Here is a 16,115-nt window from a genome sequence, read left to right as displayed (position 1 = left end):
AAGAACCCAATGTGAATCAATTCAACTCGTACTTGGAAAAGCGAAATTATTCGACATTCAATCCTGACCTAAGTTTCATTGTCTCGGAATTATCTTTAAACCTAAAATACACTTTTGATCACAAAAACAATCGAGCCAATTAGATTGTAGCATATCCAAGGAAACAGTTAGTCTTGCTGAAGACGGGTCGGAGCAAGTGACGGGTAACGTCACTCACAAAACGAATAGGGGGACAAGGTGGGGGCACCCCCATGTGCTTTCCTCCCTCCTCTGGCACCCCCATGTGCTTCCCTCCCTCCTCTATTTGGGTCATTTGTGAGAGGAAATGGTATCCGTCACTCCAAAGTGACGGATACGTGCCGTCTTCAATGAGATTTTGTGCCAAGGAAAATAACCTAAATCTAAACTACTCAAATAACCCCTTGTAAATAATTCCGTTATTTCAAAGCATTTTCATACGTTTGTTCAAATTATGTGAGCAGAATTTCGAACAAATTTACAAACTAATTGAAAATAAGAGAATAAAAACCTTTAAAAAATTCTCATTTTAAAAAGACCTTTCACAAGCTGGGACTGTGGGAGAGCAGGTGGGGGTGTTGTGAGAAATCTTTTAGAAAAGATGGACATAAATGAGACTTATTAAAAAAAAGGTTATGATAAATTCAACTAAAAGAGGAAATAAATAGTTAATATATGCATTAATTACATTGATTTATGTGTAATTTACTCTTCAAAAAAACCTTAATCTTAATGCCCGACAAAACAATTATTTTTTTTTTTTCCAGTTCCAAAACAAAATCGCTGAATCACTCGACAACTTGACCGTAACTCCGAAACTCGTAAGCCCCCTCGCTGGCACGAACAACGGAGGTATCAAATGCCAAATTGGCAATAATAAGAAGCGAATATGCTGGAGAAACACAATAACTGTTCTCCAGAAGATTCCGAAGCACCACGCGCATCTCCCCTCCACTGATCCGCATCTCTCTTCTCTATAATTATTTCATTTATTTATTTACTCTTCCAACTAATTAAACTACCTTCCCAACTTCTTCTGCCTCATCTTTCAATTTCCTCGCTTTCTTTTCTGTTGGATTCAATTACTCATGTATGTCTCTGTTTCAGTAACTCATTAATTATTGTCATTGTGGTTTTAATTAACTAATTTATTGATTGTTTGGTTGGTTGGATTTTCTTTTTTAAATTAATTTTTGTTGTAAAGGGAGCCGCAATGGCAGATTTGATGCTGACGAGATTTGAACCTAGGTCATGAGTACCACCAGCTTAGCTGTTACGGATGATGATGCATGATTAGGACATATGCTTAATTGCTAATTTATTGTTGTGATTGGAGTCTAAACTGTATCATATTACTCCCTCTGTCCCGGTTATTTGTTGTCCTATTCCGCTTTGGGTGTATCTCAGTCAATTATTGTCTTTTCTATTTTAAGAATGAACTTGATGAACAATTTGATCATTCACACTCAATTAAGTCCACTTGTTATTTAGAGATTGGCCCCCTTCTCTTTCCTTTGTCTTTGTGCTAAAACTAAAGTACAATAATTAACCGGGACGGAAGGAGTATATGATAATTATAGGTAGTTGCTCAATCATATTGTTCACAATAAGGGCATTATAATTTAAGGGAGGGGGATTCACCTGTCTTAACCATTAGGCTAAGACCTTTTCGGTAAATGATTAATACGGAGTACTGAATATTGTTAAAAGAGATGATTTGGGTAATGCAACGGTTTTAAGAGAGACTAATTGGTGGCATATTGAGTTAGATTTTTTTTTTTTTTTTTTCTTATGGGTTCTGAATTGATAACTCTGTAGTTATCAGGAAATTAATGAAAGAGAGAACCTTTGAATAAATAAATGTTGGTTGGCTAATGCTAATCACTTGTTTTCATCATACTGATTTAATAATAATGTTGCTCTAAAAGCGCGAAATACAGAAAAGTATGCTTAGTTATTCAAACCTGTTTAAAGAGCATTGGAAAACTAGGGAACTTTATTAAATGGGTATTCTACATTTTGTCTTGTGAATCAACCTTCCCTTTTCCCAAAGTCATGTTTTTAACAACTTCTTTAATATTTCAGTGCTTTGGTTCTGAAGATACGAAGAAATAGAACTGATTGTAAACTTACAAGTCATTCAGCTGCTACCTACAAGGCTTTGTAGGTAGGCAGTTGATGCTCAGTTACTAGCCGAGGATGGGTTCCCAGAGTGCACTGAAATCTAATAGAGGTTTAGAAGGTATTCATGGAGTGCAAGTGATTCCACATTCTCCATTTGCTGTCGAAGAAGTCACTCAAAATGGGGACCGAGTTTCCACCTCTGAAAGCTCAAATTCTCGAGCTACCCGGCAGCTCTTGATGAAGTGAGTACAATAAAAAAGAAACATGCTTTCATGAGGTTTAATGCTCCTCTCCTTCGGCAAAATTTGATCACTTTTAATTTTAGGCAGTTTATAGAATATATAGTGGAATATATCCTTGATCACCCTCCCTCCCTCTCCTTATGGAGTACTCAATATAAATGTTATCTTATCGGCTGATGCAGTATGATTTCTTTATATTGATTAAGGGGAAAATGGAAATATTGCAATTTTAACCTATCATAGAAAGTGATCAATCTTTTGCGTAGCCAAAATAAAAAGTTGATCAGTTTGTTAGGGGTGGACGAAGTATTTTTATGGGGTTGTGATTTCCTGATGGTGGCCTCTACTGTTAGTCCATCACATTCGTCTTGCAAGCCACTACTTCAACCCCAATTAAATTGTCCACATTTGGTTTTGTTGGTCAAATGATATCAACTTTGACCATTAATCGACCCAAAAACATGTAGATATACAAGGTCAAGTTAGCCACATGTCATTTATCAAATTTACTATCTTCATAATATTAAATTTGGAAAGTTATGTATTGTATAATATGTGAAATATCAAGCAAAGTTAATATTGACTCACCACTAAAGTCAAATGAGGTCAATATAAATGGGATGGAGGGACTATGTTTATTGAACTACTAATAACATTACTACCTTTTGAGTGTAACAGACATGTACGACAGCAATTATCAGTCCGTTTACGACCTGTCCACTGTACCTGTAACCTTAGTGGTAAGCGGTGATAGAAGCTACTGCTTACTCTTGTTTGCCAGGTCTTCCGATTATGTATCTGTTAAAGGCTCATTTTAAACTCATAGCTGCCTTATTTCAATTGTAGGTGATCAAAACATTGCTGAAACTGTTGCTAATGTCGTCACTTCTCTCCCATTTATTGCTCTAGGGTTCCAGGCACCAAGGCAGGTTTCTTCACCGCTTTTCATGGATGTCTCTGTTGGTAATTCTATTAAGCTCGCTACTCATATTGTATTGATGATCATCATGCAGGAAAAATATGAAGTGCAAGATATACGCTAATTCTTTGATTGGAGTTGGAGTTGCCTCTAGTTTGTACCATACATCAAGAGGCAGAATAAGGAAGTTTATGAGATGGGTTGACTATACCATGATAGCAACAACAACTGTGGTGAGTTTGACTAAAATATTGTATCATGTGTGACTGTATGAGTGTATGCTGTAAACATCTGCTGAACTTGCGTAAATTGTTTAACTAAAACAACTATTAAAATGAGTGTCATCAGTTTAATCTGTGAAAACATTGATGAAATGGATTTGTACCTTCAATTAATTATCTCTGATGAATATCTGCGACGAGTTCTGAAGTTTCTAGTGCTCTGAATAAACAAGCCACTTCTGAAAAATACCTGTGGGTGCGCGGTTCTACTGATAATTGATAATCTATTTTTGTGTACATTATGGTCTTACTTACAGTAGACTCTCTGTAATTTCATAATCATATATGAAAGCATATCATATTTATTTAGCATTCTAGCCACATGGAGTGATCAAGGATAACTAATAAGTTATGTCAGTACATAATGTAATGTTACTGCACATGGAATTATGAAAGCATATCATATCTTTTGTTAGTGTTTTTTTAAGCATGGGAGTTTTGCACTCGAATTCAATATTTTAGTACATAACGTTGCTACATAACTTCATACCGTTTCTATGCGAACTCTTAAATATTAGGATGCCACAAGACCCCATCTTTGTTTTCCTTTTTGGAAAGCTAGAATTTTTCTTCTTTCGTAGACCAAGACTACATCAAAATTAAGTAAATTTAAAATGAGAGTGACACAGTAAGAAAAGTTTAAACACTAAGAACTTCAACTCGATATCTCACAACCGTGTTGTCTAATCATGCCCTGTGAGTATATGGTGAAGTAGAAAACGACATATACTGTTTTGATCAAGATGGAGTTTCTTTTGTGATACACAAGTACTGTTCATCTTACTGTGTTCATGCTGGCTGTACTGTTTGCAACAGAATTTCGTTTCTTATGTTTAATGCACATGTCGAATAGCTAATCTTTGGAAATTTTCTGCAGTGTCTTTCCAGAGCACTTATAGGTGAAAATCCAAATTATCTGATGGCTGCTTCTGCTTTATGTCTACCCTTCCAACCGCTGATGGTCTCAGTTGTTCATACTGGTTTGATGGAGGTAATTTTCAGCACTTTGAAGTTTGAACCCTCTGCTTGAATAGTCGAATGTGATTTGAATCATTGGATTCAAAGGTTTCAGGCTTGGTTTTCAACACAAAATATGTGGAGTTCACTTGGACAATTTGGCAACCAAAGATATATGTGATCAGCTATTTGCTTACTTTTACAATTGTTTATTGAACTTCTTTTTGTGGGGAATTATTGAACTTCCTTATTCCTCGCGCAAAGAGTAGCCGGAAATTTGAAGTGAGATGAGGAAGTTTCTTTAATGTTTTTATTGCGCCTCTCCTATAATTTCTCAATTTGTTTTTATAGTTTTCTGAAGGTATTGGTTTCTCCAAAAGGAAAGTCGACTAAAAAATTATTGACTTGGAACGTATAACCGTAGCACCTTATTGACTTGGTTTCTCGTACGGAGTACTTGGTTAGGGGCCTATAAGCAAGTCCCTGTTCTGTGTCTCTGCCATTAGAAATTATAAAGAATCTAATTAAATATTCTCTATATTTGCGATCTTTGTTTATGCTTCGGGAACTTCTCTCGTTTACCTCTACTAAGTGCAAGCTTCTATGTCAGTGTCTAAATGATTGGTTTGTGCAGTTTCTGTTAAGTTTGTTCAAAAAAAGTCGTATATTTGCAGGTAGCATTTGCTAAGAGGGCAGTAAAAGACCCAGAGCTAAGAATGGCACATAATATACACAAAGCATCGTCATTGTTAGGCGGTGCATTATTTGTTGCGGATGATGTTTTTCCTGAAACTCCATACCTACACGCTGCATGGCATCTTGCTGCAGCTGTTGGCGTTGGCACCTGCAATAAGCTTCTTGAATAGCGCATCTGGAAGACCGGATGGTTTGCAATCTATTCTTTTTAGGAGACCATATTTAATAAAATTTGAGAAGACTAGGAATTTGTAAAATTATTATAGGAACTTTTCCTGGCTAATTTGTGATTGCTTGATACAATGTGGAAGAGTACTGGGCAGCTAGGAACCCGGAAAAATGGCGTGTGCTTCTTGAAGGGTCGAAAATTAATGGGGGCATGTTTTATAGATTGTAATTATCATTATAATGTAATTGAATCTCATTTATTTATTGTATAATATGGTGAGATGGAAGAAGGACAAGTACAATATGTTTATGTAATGAAGGGGATTCGAATTTCTGTTTTTTTTTTTTTTTTTTTTTTTTTTTTTTTTGACAACATTAAACTGGGATTAAATTAAAGGAAAGTCAATTACAGTACATAGCCTCCGAGTAATGGTATATTGGTATGCAATGGCTTCCTATGTTGTGATTATTCTTAAATCACTCTGCGGAGATTGTCTTAGTATTTCTCATATACATCAATTTGTTCTGAAGTCGGGTTTGATGCAGAGTTGTCTATTACCGAGATAAAAATGGCTCGATTATCTCGTTGTCATCGTGCAAAAATCCTCTTACAACCTTTGGAATGGTTTTAGTGAGATCTTTTTTGTAAAATTTATGGAGTTTCCATCTATGATCTACCTATGATAAACTCTATGGTAAGGGTGATCACATTTTTGCAGTAATTCTCACGTACAACGATTGTACCTTTGCTTTTTGACAAGTGTGACAATTTTGTGGTAAATAGTGACTACTTGTAAACCGTGACCAATTTTGAATAAACTGGCCATTTTTTAGTAATAAAAAGTAGTCCCTATTTAACATAAAATGTCGTTATTTATCAAAAAGTGGTCTTTTTTTCCCTCGTTACAGGTACTACGGTGGTAGATTAGCCTACGGTGGTAGATTAGCTTTTGCGAAGGTTTTGCACATCTGTCGCTTAAAGGCGGTGGTGGTGTCATTTAGACCAGGTTTTTAAGACGGCTTTCTTACAAGATCTTTAGTTGACAGGAATTTTGTCACTGTTCCTTATTATTGCTACTCACTGCGAATAATTTTTATCTGACCGATTTGCCAGTTACATTTACTTTCGCCAAATTGATAATTTCAACAATGTTAGCGCCACCCTCTATTCGTCACAACGTTCCTTTTTCCGTGAATGAGTGATGCAGAAGAAAATGCGGAAGAAAACACCAACTGCCATCCGAAACAAACCAATTTATCTGCCACCAGTCGAAAAATCACTCCAACCACTAATATCCGGCTTTAAGCATTTGTTGTCTTACATAGACATCTTTGAAGAAATCACATTACATTTTCTGAACAAATGATAAACTCTACGAGAAAAGAATTTTACACGACTTCATCCTGTACAACATAGCAGTCTATGAAGAAATCACATTACATTTTCTGAACAAATGATAAACTCTACGAGAAAAGAATTTTACACGACTTCATCCTGCTTTGTACAGCTATGTATCCAACCCGGCAATCATATACAACAAAAGAATGACAAAATTGAGGGACAAAGAATGACAATTTTATGTGGCAGTTGTTAGTCTTCTATCCAGTGTATAGTCAACAGCCGAGCGCCTCCTTTTTGTGCGAAGGATGTATGAGTCACCTATCGTGTCATGTACAATAAGATTCACGTCTCACTCTGATCATGCCCGGAAAATTATCAGAGTGTTCTTCCAACCAACTTGTTGGGAGTTTCAAAACTGAATTGTGTTACCCTTCCACCACTAAGGAAGAGGGAAAAGAATGAAAGAATTGGTACCATTCACATGAAAAATAACCCATGTGTTCTATGGTACCAGCAATTCATGTTGCAGACGTTGCTCGAGAATCTTCTGATTTGTTGACTCGACACATACAGTCTGGACATGGAAAGCTGTAGATGGAGTCATTTGGTCTTTTCATCTCAAAACCTTTGGAATCACTGTGGGACCGAATGTTCAGCATATGCCTCTTGAACGTTTTCCATCTATATACACCAATTACCAACATAAACGCCTCTTAATGATAATGCTTAAATTTGCAAGAACGAATAGAAAGAAACTCGAAACTAGAACGTTTGGGCTACGCTAATGAATTTCTACTATGACAAATGCAGACCTACTTTCCTCAACACTCTTGCATATCCACAATGGCCAGCTAGAGAATGTCTTACTCATTGAAGCGCGTTTTCTCCAACTTAATGTAGAGGTTCAATTTTTAAGTCTCACCTTCTAGACATGCCTAACCATTTTCCTTTAGCAACATCATTCTTTAAACCATTTCTTCCGATGGATACCCTTTATTAAGTAACTATTGGCCTAACATGGAAACTACACGACCCTACCCATGAAACACTAACATTTGATAAAGATAAAAAAAAAATTCATAAACTAGTCATGGGATAGAAACATACCCAACATTTGGATTATCAAAAAGCTGAGCCAACTTCCGCTTATCAGGCCTGATTGTCTTTGAGTGTCCACCATACAAGTATCTACGATGGCCCATCAAGAAAGTAGGGAAATTGCCTCCTTGAGTGGTAACAAAAACTTCGCTTTGTAAGCAGACAGTGTAGTCTATAGCGGCCATCCTGGAAGAATAGTTCTGCAAAAAAAACAGATGACATTAACAAAGCTTTCACAAAAACACAAAGCATAAGACAGAGGAGGAGAAATGAACCTTATATGGTGCAAGCTCCTCCGGTGATACAAGCATATCTTTAGTTTGCAAAAGAGGAAACATTTCAAACAATGGGGCCATATTCCTCTCGGCATCATAAATCTTCCCAGATGCCAAATAAATAGATGTGTTTCGATCAAAGCCCATGCCACGAAGCATTAAACCAACCTGATTCATATAGAGAGAGCACCAAAAGAGATTAGGAAGCTCAAAATAGATTCATATGAAAAGAAAAATGTTTGCAAAAATAAGAAAAATAAAACATGAAGAGTCAAATAATAAGATATGAAAAATCAATCCCCATCATCCACGTGTATTTTCCCCTCATCTTCTCCATAAACAGAATAGTTAATAAATTTAATTCTACTGCCAAGGTTAGTATTCAATCATACCATCCCGTCCACCATAAACTGTTTGGCTTTTGGTTGATCTTAATGTTTTAACATATTAGGCAACAGAAAATTCGAAACCTTGCTCGTAATGAAGCTAAAGAGGCTACCAATCCCTAAACATTATCCTACATATGGTCAATTCTCCAAACAGAGATCTCAATTTGGATAAGAAAATGAAAACCACTCCTGAACTCAATTGTCCATTCACAATATACTATCACTATTCTTTCAAGAGCAGTTGATAGCACCTCATCGTAATGGTTATACATGTTCTCAAACGAGTAGCTAAGAAGAATGCATAATAAAATGTTTAAACAAAGTGTGGAAAAAGTTTTACCTCCAAAGGAGTAAGTGGGCATTTGCCGTTGATTCTGATTGCACCAGGACGAATGACCCTTCCAGGCTTCGTGAACTTGCCCCTCCAACCCTGCTCTCTTGCGGCATCCATGTCTAACCTTTCTTGCTTTCCACCATCAAATACACAACAAGAAAAAGCAACCATGTCCTGCACTTGACGTGAAAAAGATAACATCAACCGACATCCTATAAAATTGATAGCCACTTCTCAGAGATCACCAATCTCAACAACTAAAACAAGGTTAACTAACCGCTTCAAAGCGAAGATGCACCGAGACATATTTTCCTCCACTGCTTACACTACGCTCTCTCATTCTTGCAACGAGAGTTTCCCCTAAGGTTAGGATTGGGGTTGAAAACCTCAAAGCTTCATAATTTGTTAAGCACCTATGTCGTTGAACAGCTAGGGGAGCATCAAATGACAATCGATTTGCAAAGGGAGAGATCCTTATGACCCTACATTGTTCATGAAGAAGCGTTAATTAAAAGAGCAAAACTATTTGTGTTCTTTTTGTTGAAATAAAAGAACAATAATAAAAATAACTACATAACAAAAGGAGGGAGACAATAAGGAGGTATTTGGTAGCTCAGGAGACAGGACAGATACTAACAACGTCACCAAGACAAAGTACACTCTTTAGGTAAATCAGAAACCAAATAATTAATTCAGGAGACAGAAGAATACTCAATTGAAAAGTAATAGGCGACATCCACTTACTGCTCGTCAAGTAATCTTGGAAGAACATTGTCCTTATAGTATTGAACTGACGACCAAGCTTTGATTCTGAAATTATAGACATTGCTCATGTTGTGGTCATACCGCGCCATTAGGTAATCAGGAATCTCAGTGACGATACGTACTTCATTTTGCAAGGTGCTGATGAAATAATCCTCATCATATATATCACTGAACTTGCTGCAGAGGCATAAACCGAACTCAATAACTAATATATCCAGCTGTGTAGCGAAAAGGGCTATGAAATTTGTGAAGGAAAAAAAAACAAGATAACGAGAACATAACTTGAATCTAAGTCATATACTATGGAGCACTAAATACAATTAAAGTGACTCACCTAGGATCTCTCCAGATGCTATGATAATGAAAATTTGGAATAACAAGAGTCGCATTAAGATAGGCTGCCACAGCAACTGCATTGCAAATCTATAAAACAAGAAAAGCAAGCACGATCAGATAAGAAACATTTCAGAAAAAATATAGCTGAACATCAGGATATTGTTAATAATTGAGACAGTAAACAGACCGATGCCCTTTGCTGATTCAAGCCACCGTTTGCTTCAACATAAATATAGCCATTTGAATCAGGCAAGGCGTCTGTCAAACGGCAAGCGCCATATTAGATTGATCAACATGAACAACATTAGATAGTAAAAAGCTAAAGGCGAAATACTGAATAATCCCTTAGACGAAGAGATTATGTCGTGTAACTTGCGTCACATTAAAATAACGGTTTAAATAAAAAGATAATAAAAATGCCAATATGCATTATACAACTTAAAGAAAAAACCTATGATATGGTCTCCACACACAAAAGTAGGAGAAAAGAGAAAACGACAGCCAACATTTAAAACTGAAGTTGGAATTACAGTTTTCTTACCTTCAGAAGACTTATTTACAACACATGGTCTCCACTCACCGCCTTTGTAAGAATTTTTCCATATAGTTAGTATCTACATGGAAATCAATACCTGGTGTCAAAAGATAATATTATAGTCCTACGAGCTACAGAAACAAATTACTAATATGATGAACTGATAATCAACAACAACAATGGTAAAAGACTCCTGCCAATTAAGCCCTGCTAAATTTTTTTGATAATTAGCCCTTGGTAAACAATAGATAAATGCATATACATATAAAAACATAGCTAATACAAAAGCTCATGCTAACTAATTGCTCCGTCAGTTGGGTCTCAAATTCATTTCTCAAGATGTCCTGCACTCAAAAAATTTCTGAAAAGTCTACCTGTAAGCTAACAGCCTTAAGGTTACGACCTTTATCCTTTAGCTGTAGGTGGCTTGGTTTCTTTCAGTAAAAGGCGATCAACAGACTATTGTGAGAGATTGAGCTAACTACTTGCTCTACCATTTTAATCTAAGACTCCGTATTTCTCAAAATGTCACCCACTCAAAAAGCTTTAGAAAAATCTACATTTTAAGGTTTCAAGTGTTGTTTGCTTTATGCTCGCCCAAAGTCTTCAAGGGGAAAATTAAGAGGGGACTGTTTTTTCCATTTCAGAATCTTTGCTTATAATTGAACAATTTGAGGAGCCTCAATGAGTGACAAAAACGTAGTCAATGGTATCTTTGAGAAGTGCCGACAGCAAAGAGACTACAAAAGGCTAAATTCTAAAGATATATAAATACCAGCTTTAACAGCATGCTGAGTAGTTAACCTAACTAATTTATGTACTTGTTGTAGAAGGTAAGCTAAAAAGCTTTCAGATACGATACATCAATACCCTCTACTTAACATATAAAATTTCTACTTCTATATGGTATGCTGCGCAAAACAGCAATAAACAATTTCCATCAAATCATTTTTGGATTTCAGCAAAACAAACAAGTTAGAGCAAAAACTGATGCCCTGTCTGTTTCATTCATAATGTCCCATAACTATCTTACACAATCAAAATCACAACTGTCCACATCACTATTCAGTAAACTACACTCCAATCAATTGATAATTTGATATCCTGATTAAACTCCCATACGGAGTAGTTAGCTTATCATCTATCAAATTTCTACTTCTATATGGACACCAAAATAGCAAAAAAGTACCCTGCAAATCATGTATTTTCTTGGATGTACGTCATTTTTGGAGTTCCTCAAACCAAACAATTAAACAAAAATGACACCCTATCCTATTCATAATTCCCATAACTAACTAAAGCAGTCAAAAACACAAGTGTCTACATCGCTATTTAGAAAGCTACAACTTAATCGATTAAAATCCTAACAGAACTCCTTCCGCAACTGAATCTGACATCAAAAGGCTCAAGTTTACATCAGCTTGAAGTTACACTTCCCTCAAAAGTGTGCAAATACAAACTCCCAAAGTCCCAAGTCATACCTCAAAGCATCAAAAGTCCAGAAGCACAACCCATTACTAAAAACGCCTTGTCGCATTAACTCCAGTTCCAGCACATTGTAACATTGTTTAAAACATAAGGATTCCCGCAACGTAATGCATTATTCTGAAAGCTTAAAGCAACCACATCAAAAAAGAGAGGGGACAGCTAAATACAATTCCTAGATCTACATCATCACAAATAGTCCAGCCTTTTCTTGACATCACTCTTTCTCGAGCATGAATCAAAATTTATCAACTAATGCAAAATTGCAAAGTACCAAACCCACCACCTACATTGCTCAAACAAATATATCAAAAGCCACTTAACGACCATTAATGTAATCCTTGTTGCGATAATTCCCATACCTAAAGACAACACGCTGAACCAGCAAAAACAAATTAGGAAATTCTAACCATCATTAACGTTATGTTCTCGGAGCTGGACTGTTAGTCTGTTACAGCTCAGACATATATTCAACACCTAAAAATAAAATAAAACAAACTCCAGATCTCATCAAATACCACTACACCTCTCTATAACCAGCTCATGCAATCACAATCCAATATAAGTTACGCTTAACGACCGTTGGTATAATTCTTGGCGCGATGATCCCTGATACTTAAGAACACCGCACCAGCTTAAAATATCAATCCAATACCAGTAAACACAAACTACGCAACTCTTGCCATCTTGAGCATTACGAGTATTCTTCAAGCTTAACCGTCTCACAGCTCAAATATACACTCATTTCCTAAAATATAAACTCAAGATCTCATCAAATTCCACTACAACTCTCTATAACCAGCTCATGCAATCACAATTCACTGTCATTACCGCCATAACTTGCTTAATTCCCCTGGATCACTACCTTCAAATCCGCTAGTCCACTAAACCACACAACAATCATTCGCATAATCACTCGCATTACACACGAAACCGAATTCCAAACCTAGATCATTCCGATATTACACAACAGCTCAAATAAACACACAATTCACAAAGATAACACAGCAATTAACAGTAACTACAGCATAAAATATCAATCCAATGCCAGTAAACGCAAACTACGCAACTCTTGCCATCTCTCATAAGTCTCATTAACGTTGAGCATTACGAGTATTCTTCGGGCTTAACCGTGTCACAGCTCAAACATACAATAAACTCCTAAAATTCCTAAAATATAAACTCAAGATCTCATCAAATTCCACTACTACTCTCTATAACCAGCTCATGCAATCACAATTCACCGTCACTACCGCCATAAGTCGCTCAATTCCTCTAGATCACTACATTCAAATCCACTACAACTCTCTATAACCAGCTCATGCAATCTCAATTCACCGTCATTACCGCCATAACTCGCTTAATTCCTCTAGATCACTACCTTCAAATGCACTAATCCACTAAACCACACAATAATCACTCGCATTACACATTAGACCTCGGAACCGAATTCTAAACCTAGATCATTCCGACATTACATAACAAACACATAATTCGCAAACAAAACACAGTAATTAAGTAATTAAACAGTAATAAAGTAACAGTAATTACCGCATCGGCAGTAGAATTATCAGCATCCATATCAGGCTTCACCTTAGCATAAAGCTGAGGACTCCGATAAACCGAACCGGGAGCAAGCCGATGAGTAATAATCGGTCCAACATCAAACGACACCGTTCCCATATAAAACAACATACCAGATATATAAATTAACGGCGCAAATAAAAATATCCCTTGACGACGTAACAAGACAGACAGTATGACGTAAGCGAGATGATGCGCCGCCGTACGCGGCGGCGGAGGTGGTCCTACAGAACGACCTCGTTTAGAGCGCGTGTGTCGGAAACGCGGAGAGCGTACGGAGGGCGAGTGTGGTGGCGACGGCGTTGAGTGGCCGCTGCTTGGTATACGGATGTATGCTTGCATCTGGTGGAGTATTTTTTTTTTATTATTATTTTTATTTATTAATTATTACAGTAATTTTGTGTGATTTTTAGTTTCTGTGTGTGTTGACCGGGATTTGGGGAGAGGGGATTTGACTTAGGGTGTTTGCTACGTCATTGAAGGAGTGCAGGAGGAAGGAAGGAGGGGAGGGAAGAGAGAGGGAGAGTGCCGGGTTTGTGCGGCGCTGGCATGCGGGTGTACTATCGTGATGTTTATTATGAAAGGACGCTACTCGTTAATGCATTGTCTTAATTTAAGACGGTTTTTATATCTGGTTAAAAAAGAAAAATACAGATAAAAATGTTAATTTAAAAATTATACATTTGTAGTACATCAGATAATATAGTTTTTTAGGATTAAGATAAAGTTTTTGAGTTTTAATTTAAAAAATTTGAGTTTTATTATAAAGTTTTTGAATTTATTTACTTAACATTAATCTCAAAAAGTTATATTATAACTCAAAAAAATTACATATAAGCTCAGAAAAATTTGATTTTGTCATCATAAAGCTAAAATATAATTTATAAACTATATAGAACTCAAAAACAATACACAAAAACTCAAAAACTCATTAAATGTGAGGTAGTATATGTGATGTACATTCCTTTTTCTCCGAGTGACACGAATAATTATCTTTAATGTTACTACCTCGGTTTTTTTGAAATTATTCCAAATATCGTGATGCGTGATGTTTTTATGTAAGTATACTTTGATCCCTTGTAGAGTAGTGATGGTCGTAATTCACAAACGTCACTCGAAAATATATTATCACTCGATTTTATGTTTGCATTAGATAAATTGATTGAGGGTTACTTTTACGAGTTACGAACCAAAAAGAATATTTTGCATTTACGATATACACAAATTCTCATTTGTGATGGCGATATCCGTCACAAGTTTGTGACGGATACCGTTTTCTCTCACAAAATACCCATTTAAAAGGTGAGTGGGAAGCACATGGAGGGTGTCCCACCTTGTCCCCTCTCTCTTTTTGTGAGAGGTCACAAGCTTGTGACGGGATTAGCCCGTCACAAGCAAGACTAATTGTATGATATATTAAGACGTTTTAAGCCATAAACTAAAGATATTTATACCGTTATTTTATGCTCTTATCTATCGACTTCAAAATGCAAAAGAAATCAAACATCTTAAATTCAAAAAATTGTCAATCCAGACAATAGTGTTGAATTGGTCATTTAACATTTGAACCCAAAATGCAAAATGGTGCGATCTCAAAGGAAGTGGAGAGACATGGGAATATTGTTTAGTACCCCGTATAGTGTATGCCCATTAACTTCTTGTTTAAAATGAATATATTTTTCTTAAATAATAAAATAGGTTAAATAAATGAGCTTATAAAAAAATATTCATATAATATCTAGAAAATAATAAATTCTTATTTTACATGTTTCACCGGTTTACAAGTATAACAAAAAGTATAATACGGAGTATCTAGGAAATAATAAATTCTTATCTTATCTATTTTACCTGTTTATAAATATGATAAATTATTTTTATATTTATCCTGTCATAAACTTAATACATGTACGATCCTCTTATTATAAATCAACTTGTATGTAATTTGTACGCTAATGGGGTACAATTTTATATAATTGACAAGTGTCCGTAATACAAAATTAAATAAATAGACATGTAATGTAATGTAATTAAAGAGTGATTAGGAAGTGGTGTGCTAATTAATGAGAAGAGGATAGAGTAAGAGGGGTGCACGTGAGAATGTGAGTGGGGATGGGGTGGCGTGTTGGGGAATTAGGGGAGCCTTGTCTTGGTCTTATGAGGATTTCACATCTTTTTGGTATTTGAGTCCTACAAGCCAAGCAATTCAATATTCATTAATCTTTGATTTGTTTCTTGTTCCACGATTTGTCATTTGTAACGGATAATATCCATCACAGGTTTATAATAGGTTTATAATAGGTTAAGGTTAAATAAAACTTACATGTTAAATAAAGATAAGTCATTTGTAATTCTCTAGATACTCCGATTTTTGTCTTATTACGTGGGTATTATTTGACCTGTCATAAGCTTGTGTCAGATATACCGGTCACAAAGGAAACTTATTGTTCTTGTTAAGAGCTTATGCATAATCAAATAGGTTTGGTGTGATGGGTGCTCACTTTATCTCTTAGCCATGAGGTTAAGGGTTCGATTCCTGTTTATGGAATTAAGTAAACTTTTTGGTGACC

General features: G+C 36.0%; 2 protein-coding genes across 3 annotated transcripts; one reads left to right on the top strand and one right to left on the bottom strand.

Moving 5' to 3' along the window:
* Positions 1-890: 890 nt before the first annotated feature.
* LOC141598987 (uncharacterized) lies at positions 891-5,739 on the top strand. Its single transcript, XM_074418842.1, has 7 exons — positions 891-1,108; positions 2,104-2,384; positions 3,063-3,124; positions 3,231-3,309; positions 3,398-3,536; positions 4,462-4,575; positions 5,216-5,739. Exons 2-7 carry the CDS (start codon positions 2,218-2,220, stop codon positions 5,405-5,407), a joined length of 753 nt encoding a protein of 250 aa, XP_074274943.1. The 5' UTR covers positions 891-1,108; positions 2,104-2,217; the 3' UTR covers positions 5,408-5,739.
* A 903-nt stretch (positions 5,740-6,642) lies between these two features.
* On the bottom strand, positions 6,643-14,135 carry LOC141598985 (protein ESMERALDA 1-like). Of its 2 annotated transcripts, XR_012523694.1 has the most exons (11): positions 13,516-14,135; positions 10,486-10,558; positions 10,132-10,202; positions 9,943-10,031; positions 9,588-9,785; positions 9,121-9,325; positions 8,850-9,017; positions 8,121-8,288; positions 7,855-8,045; positions 6,869-7,428; positions 6,643-6,778 (listed from the first exon to the last, which is right to left on the bottom strand). XR_012523694.1 is itself a non-coding variant. In XM_074418840.1 (10 exons), exons 1-10 carry the CDS (start codon positions 13,888-13,890, stop codon positions 7,266-7,268), a joined length of 1,701 nt encoding a protein of 566 aa, XP_074274941.1. In that variant the 5' UTR covers positions 13,891-14,099; the 3' UTR covers positions 6,643-7,265. The 2 variants fall into 2 exon arrangements, 1 of the variants encoding a protein (XP_074274941.1); XM_074418840.1 differs by having other exon boundaries at positions 6,643-7,428; positions 13,516-14,099.
* Positions 14,136-16,115: the final 1,980 nt, after the last annotated feature.

This window comes from Silene latifolia, chromosome 9 (genome assembly GCF_048544455.1).
Source record: "Silene latifolia isolate original U9 population chromosome 9, ASM4854445v1, whole genome shotgun sequence".
Taxonomy (NCBI): domain Eukaryota; kingdom Viridiplantae; phylum Streptophyta; class Magnoliopsida; order Caryophyllales; family Caryophyllaceae; genus Silene; species Silene latifolia.
The sequence above is the reverse complement of the archived record's forward strand: the minus strand, read 5'-3'. Positions and strand labels throughout refer to the sequence as shown.

Bases quoted from the DNA above. Each gene is read 5' to 3' on its own strand.
- LOC141598987 (XM_074418842.1), top strand. From the start codon at position 2,218: ATGGGTTCCCAGAGTGCACTGAAATCTAATAGAGGTTTAGAAGGTATT. The intron at 3,310-3,397 runs GCAGGTTTCTTC...ATCATCATGCAG, and splicing joins CTAGGGTTCCAGGCACCAAG to GAAAAATATGAAGTGCAAGA. The intron at 4,576-5,215 runs GTAATTTTCAGC...GTATATTTGCAG, and splicing joins TTCATACTGGTTTGATGGAG to GTAGCATTTGCTAAGAGGGC.
- LOC141598985 (XM_074418840.1), bottom strand. From the start codon at position 13,890: ATGCAAGCATACATCCGTATACCAAGCAGCGGCCACTCAACGCCGTCG. The intron at 8,046-8,120 runs GTTCATTTCTCC...TTTTTTTTGCAG, and splicing joins AGGAGCTTGCACCATATAAG to AACTATTCTTCCAGGATGGC. The intron at 7,429-7,854 runs GTATGTTTCTAT...TGGTGTATATAG, and splicing joins TTTGATAATCCAAATGTTGG to ATGGAAAACGTTCAAGAGGC.